Source organism: Salvia splendens, chromosome 9 (genome assembly GCF_004379255.2).
Source record: "Salvia splendens isolate huo1 chromosome 9, SspV2, whole genome shotgun sequence".
Classification (NCBI taxonomy): Eukaryota; Viridiplantae; Streptophyta; class Magnoliopsida; order Lamiales; family Lamiaceae; genus Salvia; species Salvia splendens.
The window spans coordinates 15843587-15853212 of NC_056040.1; the positions used below are offsets into that span (position 1 = coordinate 15843587).

General features: G+C 33.8%; 1 protein-coding gene across 1 annotated transcript; it reads left to right on the forward strand.

The window, feature by feature from the left end:
• Window positions 1-2512: 2512 nt before the first annotated feature.
• Window positions 2513-5047, forward strand: LOC121746793 (transcription initiation factor TFIID subunit 14b-like). Its single transcript, XM_042140724.1, has 6 exons — window positions 2513-2755; window positions 2920-3008; window positions 3149-3370; window positions 3546-3730; window positions 3864-3988; window positions 4720-5047. Exons 1-6 carry the CDS (start codon window positions 2654-2656, stop codon window positions 4810-4812), a joined length of 816 nt encoding a protein of 271 aa, XP_041996658.1. The 5' UTR covers window positions 2513-2653; the 3' UTR covers window positions 4813-5047.
• The last annotated feature ends 4579 nt before the right edge of the window (window positions 5048-9626 follow it).

Genomic DNA, 9626 nt, shown 5'->3' on the forward strand with positions numbered 1-9626 from the left:
TTTGGCATAAGCTACTTTAATTCATCTGTTATAAGTCATGTTTGCTTATGCAACTTTTTACAATCCAAGTCTCTCTCAAGCATTAGAAATTTTAAAAATATGAACTTTGGTGTAATTTGTTAGTATTCTATCTATGTGTGAATTTTATGTATTTCAGCTATCACGCTTTCATAATAATTATACTTTGGAAAAATAAGAGACAGATCCATGTGAATCTTGATCTCTGATGTGAATGTTTCTGCTCTATTTATTTATATGGTCCCTTTCCAAAAATTTTCTCTTGACCTCACAAATTTTACAAGCCAAGAATCTCACAAATTCCTATTTTGTCTACTCATGAATTCACCACAAGCTAGGAAAACTCATACATACATCATCCAACAAAAAATAAAAATTATTCCTTGAATTAGTACACATTCTTAGTTCCTTTGCAAGGTGTCAGATACACTAAGTGGCAGAATCTCAAATCAGACAAAATATCTTCATCTAATCTAAAAAACTCTAAACAAACAAGGAATCTACATTATTTCTGACTCGTCTAAAACGAGTATCAGTTATAAAATCAAACACAAAGGGGTTCTATGATGTTTTTGGTAGGAAACAAGATTCTCATCAACAACAAAACCATATTATGTAGCCCAAGAGCACAAAAAAAATCAAAATTTCAATCTTCATGTGCTTATGTTTCTCTAAAATTGCCTCTTCTTCACCACACAACTTCAAGATTTTGAATGCAAAAGTTTTCTATATATTAACTTTCTGATTAGCCTCATTTCCAAACTCACAAGTCACAACCAAAAAACAAGTTGTTGAAAGCTTCACAAAACATTCACATATATTATTTCACTACTAAATCTACTTTGTTTATCTAGCTACTACTATGGCAATTCACATGCTTAGAAGGTCTCCACCGTCCGAGAAAATATCGGTATCATCAAGAACTCCAAAGGGGCATTTGGCAGTCTACGTTGGGAGAATGAAAAGAAGTGCTTTGTTATCCTATTGTCATACCAGACATCATTTAATCAACAGTGTTGTTTTGAGTTGAAGAAGAACTCGGGTTCGATCACCCTGTGGGCGGCCTCACCATTCCTTGCACTGAGCACTTGTTCATTGATCTCACATCTTGCCTTACATGAGCTTAGTTGATGAGGACACAAGCTAGGATTTGGGGGGGAAATACTTTTTTTTGTTATTCCTTTCAAATTTTCTACATGTACTATAGATTATTATTCGAGTGAACATAATCATTTGGATAATACTTTTCACGAGTCTACATCTAACTGAAAAAAACTCTCAAGTTTGATTCAAATTTGGTAACGACTAATTTATCAAATAGTACATCCTATATATTTACATCATATTTTATTAAAAAAATTGTAGTGAATGTATACCATGTACTATAAAATGAAACCATAATTTTGAACAAGTCGTTCTAACACATTTTAAAAGATAACCAGCCATTTATTTCCTTTGCTATGTATATTTAATACACAGTTGGCAACTTGGGCTTCTAACTTGATCGAGATTCATATAAAAAATATTAATCTTTCACCAAAATTCCTATATTACCATTATTTAATCTGATATACGTATAATGATGGTTTCCAAAACCATATAAATACAAATGTCTGAATAATTATGAAAAATACGCCAAAATAAAAGGCTAGATTAATAATGGGGACCGTAGTATATACTCGGGGTAATTACATATTTTATACAAAATGTTTTACCTTTGTTTCAATTTAGTACAAAAAGTATTAAGTTTACATATTTCATACAAAAAGTTACATTAGTGTTTTAAATTAATACATTCCGTTAAATATTTCAAACACCGTTAGTTAGTTTATAATTTGTCCAATTTATCATCATAATAAAAGAATAATTAGAGATTTAATACAATTAATCACTCGAAAAAAATAACAATCAATATACTCTATTTTTAGTGTATTCTTTATAGAACACAGTATAAAATAAGTTCATATTTCATCTTTACAAAATGGCTAATTTGAGCTTCAAATAGTCAATAAGTCAATATTTAATTTTTTCAAAAAAGATTCAATATCTTTGTAGTTGTGTTCTCCATTGTTACATGAGAAAGCTTCGATAATAAAATGCAATTCGCAAATTTGATGGTGAAGAGTGGTGATTTTTTTTCTATATGTTTTTCATTTTTGTGAGTAATAAAAATAACCGTGTTTGAAATAATTAATGGAAAGTTTTAATTTTAAACTTTTTGCACAAATTTGAAACATTGATGAAACTTTTTGTATGTATGATGTAATTGGAAGTAATGGTGTTAGTAGGGACTTAACGGAATGTATTCTTTTGTAACACTAAGTAAACTTTTTTGTATGAAATATGTAAACTTAATACTTTTTGTACTAAATTAAAACAAAGGTAAAACATTTTGTATGAAACATGTAATTATCCTATATACGGCGTATAAACATATAGTATATTAAATCGCAAATAAATTTGGCTGACGATCATTGGTCGATAGGTTGCCTAAAGGTGAAACTTGCCGTAGCAGATCTAATCTAGATAGATCCGGGTTACTCTATCGTTCTCCGTACATTGGATCTAATTGCAATTTGAAAACCCTAATTTTCAGCTCGATCAGAATTGGGGGTTTTTTCAGCTGAATTGCAAAATGCCTCAGAAGAATGGAGCTGAACAATCGGATGCCAGTGGTTCGATGCCAAAATCGCAGCGCACAAAAGTAATCAAATCCTCAGATGACAGTGAAAAAAAGGTGATTGTCACTATTATGAATTGATTTTTTTTTTTAATAATTCGATTGCTATGCAAAATTCGGTGTTACTATTGAAACTCGAAGTTGAATCGAAGTCCTTAGTTCCTTATCTTCTTTCGAATTTCTCGATCCAGCATTTGTAATTTTTTTTGCTGGTTGTGTAGAATTTGGCTAAAAAGATTAAAGATACAGAAATTTGTGTACCCATTGTGTATGGTAACATTGCATTTTGGCTTGGTAAGAAGGCGAGCGAGTAAGTGTATTTTTTTCTTTTTATTCCGTCATTTTTACTTTGACTATTTTTCATCATTTTAAGTCCTATTTTTTGGTAAGTTTGTGGTGTTTGATAAACTTCTGGTTTGATTCTGCATTGTTTCATTTCGTGTTTTTTAGGTACCAGTCACATAAATGGACAGTTTATGTCCGTGGATCAACCAATGAGGACCTAGGAGTGGTGGTTAAACGTGCCGTTTTTCAGCTGCATTCGAGTTTTAATAATCCCACAAGGATTATTGATAGCCCTCCTTTTGAGTTATCAGAATCAGGATGGGGTGAATTTGAAATCGCTATCACCCTTCATTTTCATAGTGATGTTTCCGATAAGCCGTTGCACTTGTGAGTTGTTTTTTCCATTCCATGTACGTGTATAGCATAAGAGCAGTCCTGTCCAGTGACCAGTCTTAGCAACTATATAGTTCACACAATATATATGCATAGTCTTGAACTCGAGCCTTCTTTCTTTGATTGAATTTCAAATAAGATTGTATTTTGTCATTTGAATTGTTTATAGGTTTCATCATTTGAAGTTATATCCTGAGGATGAGTCTGGTCCGCTATCCACGAAGAAGCCTGTCATTGTGGAATCTTATGATGAAGTTGTTATTTCTGAGCCTTCTGAGGCTCTCTTTGCGCGGTTGCAACATCATCCTGCAGTTATTGTGCCTCGACTGCCTGCGGGCTTTACTTTGCCTCCTGGTAAGTTCTGCTTATAGCATTGGTTAGTAAAGGTTTTGCTATCATTGCATTTTATATGATGGTATTTGTGTTCTATATCTTTTGCTCCACGTCACTGCGCTTCAAGATGCTATTTTTAAATGTGTTCTTGCAGTACCTATTGAGGATCTCGAGAACAGGAACAGAGGTGGCACCAAAGATCACAATCCCCTGAACCAGTGGTTTTCCAAATTTTCTGAGGCGGATGAGCTGCTAAGACTTGCTGCAGCTCGCGAGCAGGTTATAAGAGTATACTTTAGGAATCTACAACTAATATTAATAATCTGATCACATAAGTTTTTTAGATGGTGGATCTTGACTTTGAAATGATTGAGTTTATCTCTTTGAAAAATTAAAACTAAAAGCTGAGAATTAAAGCATGGAAACTGTCAAAAAGTATATAGCTAAAGTGATGATAAGATTTAATATGTGGGGATGTGTGTGAGTATTTGTTTATTGACTTTTGCTGGTTAAAAACTTAAAATGTTGACCATATAGAAGGGAAATGATGAAGGTAGAAATGAGAAGTGAAATGGTTTCACATGCTGCATAGTATTTGATAAAAACTGCTTTGTTATGCTTGAAGAATGTGCATGACAAAAATTAGAATATCAGATATATGTATAACTCAAAATGAACTTTCATCAGACGCTGTATGTTTCCATTGTTGGGCCAAAGGGAATTCAGTTTAGGAGCTAATCGTGTCCAAACAGCCCCTTCAATAAAAGCAAAATAATATTACAATAATCATCTATCACTTTCATGGTTGCTAAGGTTCGATGTTTACGGATTGTGATTCAAATAACACATAATGCGATCTTTGAATAAATCAATAGTGCATTATTAACCATTTTTCCCATCTTAATTATGTGAAATGGGAGTTTTGAACAACACATGTCCGTGCAAATATTCATTTTCTGTTGTGGTGAAAGAAGAAAAATATCATGTTTTGACAGTGTGTGAATGCTTAGGTGCAAGGACATATTGCAAGACTCAGACGGCAGTTGAGTTTGATTGACGGACAGCATCAGCAGCACCAACTCAAAACTGCATCTGATATGTAAATGTTAATTGTATCCCATGAAAGATATTACGTTTTACCATATGGAGAGTCTAAAAATTAAGAGTTCTTTATCAGTCATATATAATGAGTATACCTTGATCTCTTGGTTCGCTCTGCTGAAGAGAATTTTGTACTTTCCCATTTTCAGCTCCTTGCTGCAAGTTTTGTCAAGATGAAAATAATACTTTATTCACATTGAGAAGCAGTAATAAATCATTTATCTTTCTCAAGCTTAATTAAGAATGTACTTACACTTTAAAACAGTTTGTGGTGTGTGTTCATTCAGTCTTACTTAATTACATACAGTATTTATTTTGCAAACAGATTTTGATTTCCTTCATTTTCACTTTCCCTTTTTTGTTGGAAGCTAGCTCATAGTGGCTCTGTGTGCAATACTTTTGTTCTGCCCGGAGATGATACTCTTTGAACTACTATACAATTATATTGATGTGCGTGCATAGTGCCAAAAGATATGAATAAGTAGTATCTTTAGGATTATTTGTTTTATCCTTGAGGGTTGGGTTGTGATCTCTCTCTATCACGCCCCCGTTGATTAAGTTGGGATGATAAATCTATAAAAGTCGGTCGAATCTTTTTTGATAGAAAAAACAGTATCTCTTACTGAGACATTGTAACTGGATAAGTTTTGTTTCTATTCTGCATCATTGAATTCACGTGGAGGTGTTTATGGATATTTTGATCCAGTTCTTGGTATAATACCTATTCTGTTAACCACCCCCACCCCCGGAAAAGAAAATGTCGTTTGCTATAAGTATTTCCCAGTCTGTATGTTTTCTCATGAAAAAGTAGATTGTTGAGTTCTTCCTTGTGCATTTGAAAAGCATTGGTTATTATTCTATTCTCTTGTGTTATAGGCGCTGTGGAAAAACTGGGACATTTTTCATGTTTCCTCATTCATGGATTTGATATGTCGGACTTCCTGTACTAACTATTGTACCGTCCGTGAAATTATTGTAAAATGGAACTGTACTTCGTCCAATCAGAAATACTTGCTGGACATCGTACTTTGGGATTTGACTGACCTAGGTGCAAGGAAGTTGCATCATTAATACAAAGTGTGACTTGAACATGATAATGTTTTCCAGTGGGCTTCACAGTGGCAAATATCGAATGCTCCATATTCTTTTAAAATTATTGGTTCTTGAGGCTTCCATGGGGTCATAAATTGCCATTTGCTCGATAGATGTAAATATACGTTCCACTGCCTAGGTGATACTCTTCTGGTAAACTTAAGATAGCAATGTGTATATGGTATTCACAGGATAATGGTTTCTGCAGTTTTTACTAATTTTACCGTCTTTCTTTGCCTTCTTTAGTTCATATCTTCTGACTTTTAAGCTTATTATAAGTTATATGAACATATTAACTGGAAAGTGTAGCTTCCATGCCGTATCACATCCATTCATATTGGTATGTGTCGGAGTTCCTTTGAAGTCTTGGCGCATTTGCTGTAAAGAGTAACTTCTGTGCATCAAATATTGATAGACTTAAATGTTGTGCCATTTCCACTCTTCTACTCATTGTTGCTAGTCTCCATCTGATGAGCGGCATTTCAGGTAACAGATCACTATCCTTCAATATTAGAGTTGATTTCAATATCATTTTTGTGGGTCCCTGATATAACCCTGGCACATTCTCATGTTTCTCAGATGCTATGACATGTCTAGGGATCCATTAATTGTTTTCAACTTATGGGTTGGAAATCCAAGCTTCTTGTGCTCTAAGGTCTTTTGAAATGAAGTACTTTCTGACTTCTGAGCTGTTGTTAGGCCCCAGTTGTCTTTGAATAATGGCCCCTCCAGATGCTACCCATTCTGGTATATCGTCACAAATTTCTTTCTATCTACTTCCCTGCCCTAAATTCTATTTTGTTGCTAGTTTATTACAAAATCTGTGACCCGACTCTATCTAGAACTTGATTATATTCCTAGTTTGTTGCTCTATGTATGGTTTACCTCGGATTTCTTGCAACAAACATGAGCCAGGCGGGAGTTTTTTTGGAGGGTGGGTCTGTCTTAAAGAGTTGAGTTAAGCTAACAGTTCGAGTAGTTGGGAGTAATGTCCAAGAAAGTAGCTCTAGAGAAAGAGTAACATGGGCTTCATGTGCTATAGGGATTTCTATGTCACTTTCTACTTGAAATAAAAAGGGAAAATCGGTTGATGTATTAGTTTCTCCTTCGGAGCACCTCAATTTTATTGGTCTATAGAAAAATACTCGAGGGACCACTAACGGGCGATCCCCCTTTTTTCATATTCCCTCACCACACACACACATACACACTTAGTGTCCATGCTGAGTGTGCAAGGTAAAATTACATTGTGCACACACACAAACCTTAACTACACCTGTTTCTGGAACATGGGATTCCACCATATTATATTTTCAGCTAGCTAGACTTGATCGACCTACCATTTTGTATATACTTAAATGGTTTCTATGAGTAGTTTAGTATTATTTATTTTTACTGCTGTAATGGTATATGATAGCCCGAGTCATTCTTGAACTCTCTTATATGCAATAAATTAGTGAAAAGGGGAGACTACAGAGATGGTGGAGCTCAGCTGTGATCCCCAATTCCTAGTGCTTTTGGAGAGAGAATTATTTTGAGGATACAAAAAGATGTACTGTCAAGGACTTGAGGGGATATAACATAATGAGAAGATATTGCAACATTTAATATTATTAGAAATTATTTAGAGATTTTCTTAAATGTTTTTCTGAGCCTTGGAACATGCAGATATAGCTTTCTTTCATTTCCCTGTGGGCATAGAGATGGAGGGGTAGTGTCTGTGACTGTGAGTGGTTCTCATTCAACATCTTCTAGTCTGTTTAATGAGACAGAGGACCACACCTCGATCATATCAAGTTGTATTATAGCTATGCATCATGCGTGAGATATCGTCAAGGGTATTTTTGTCATTTCACGAGCTCCCCCTGTATTTTGAAAAAGATAGTTCCGGTTCTAAAATACATGCGAGGGAGTTGAAAATTAGGTCGTTTAGATGGCACATCGAATGTGCATTATTATACTAGTATATTGTTAATTTATACAATTACAAATTAAATTGCAATCAAGCATTATTAATTGAAGGGTTAGATCTGGCACGTAATATTGGAAGAAGTGAAATCTTGGATTTTCAGAGGAATTAAATACGGTTGTCGATTTCAAATCTTGGGTCCAAAATTTCTGCACAAGTGATATTATCATATTATATTTATATATTATGTCGATTCACTTTGGGGAGGAATAAATAAGGTTTACAGTTTTCCAGAAAAAATATACTACTCCACTAGTATTTTCAAACGTAGGGTAAAAGACAAGCTCTAGAATTCCTAACATGGTATAAATTGAGCCTAATTCAATATGTAAGGCACAATTTAATTATTAAAAAAAATGCGGATGAAAGTACACAAGAAAGTACGACTGTTTTATTTCCTCAATAATTATCGATATGATCGAGATATTTAATAAGAATATTATCAGATCCTGAAAAAATATTATTGCGAAAAACAAGAAGTAAAAATTCACAAATACGACAAGAATGTAAGAGCAATGATAATAAATACAGTCCACGGATTTTAACGGTTAATTAGTTAATCAAATGGGATTATATTTGTCCAGTTGCAGTAGTTTGTTTTGTATATTTGGACACTGTTTATGTACAGTTCAAATTTATTTAAAAAAGGGTCAAAAATAAACCTGAAAAGAGCATCTTCACATGGATTTTACTGCAGCAACTGTGATGTTTTTTAGCTGACAGTAACTTAGCAGAAACACAAGCCCAACAACAAGAAAAAACCAAAATCTTCTTGGGGAAAATGGTTTCTGTATTTTTGTGTGCGTGTCAATGAGAGAGAGAGAGAGAGATATTTTTTATGCTAACCCAAATTAAAAGGTTAAGTCAAGTTTTAAAAGGAAAATGTGTACTTTGTGTGGGGGTATCTTTATATTGATAGTAATTTTTTAGATATTGCAACTGATTTATTTTACCCTCTTTAAAAAGCGGTGAAATTGTTATTTAATTTAATCTGTATAAGATAAACGGTGGAGAAAATTATGGTAACCACATAAGTATTAGTTGAAGATTGCCAAAATATTGGGTTGTGAGACAGAATGTTGGAAGTGGAAGCAACTAGTTCGGAAAGTTTGATGTTGAATTCTGAAACCGATTGCAACTGTGAAAGCCAAGTTCTCAGGCCACCATCCAACAATTTTGATTTTTATGTTAATTTAAAATCGTACTATTTCTATATGTGTGTTGTGTAACGGTGCAAATTACAAATAAAAAAAAAAAGCCATTTGTGAATTAAAAATCAAAATGCATTATAGTATATCTTTGTATATTAATAAAACTAGTATTTCAAGTGAATTAAATCGCATGGTATGAGCGTGTCATGTCAACTTTAATCTCTAGTCACGAGAGAAGTCAAATATGAATTCCAAACACTTATAATTAGTTAATCACATCAAGTTGGAGAAATCAAATGGAAGCAATAAGTCATCCTATTAATAATAATTTGGTAATTAGGGTACAAAAATGAAGCTCAAAGGGTCCATAATGCTAGGCAACATGAGATACTACACCAACTGGTTTTGGGCCCCACATTGTCCTTTCTCATTTTCCTCACAACCCTATTAATAAATCCCCGTGGTATGTCCACTCCACTCCACCCCATCTAAATTTCTTCATAAATACCCTCTTTCCCTATCTCCACCGCCACCTCACATTCAAATTTCTTTATTTCCTCATTTTCTTGCCAAACACACTCTCAACAAAAAAAAAATCAAAGCA

Bases quoted from the DNA above. Each gene is read 5' to 3' on its own strand.
- LOC121746793 (XM_042140724.1), top strand. From the start codon at position 2,654: ATGCCTCAGAAGAATGGAGCTGAACAATCGGATGCCAGTGGTTCGATG. The intron at 3,009-3,148 runs GTAAGTGTATTT...CGTGTTTTTTAG, and splicing joins CTTGGTAAGAAGGCGAGCGA to GTACCAGTCACATAAATGGA. The intron at 3,371-3,545 runs GTGAGTTGTTTT...AATTGTTTATAG, and splicing joins TCCGATAAGCCGTTGCACTT to GTTTCATCATTTGAAGTTAT.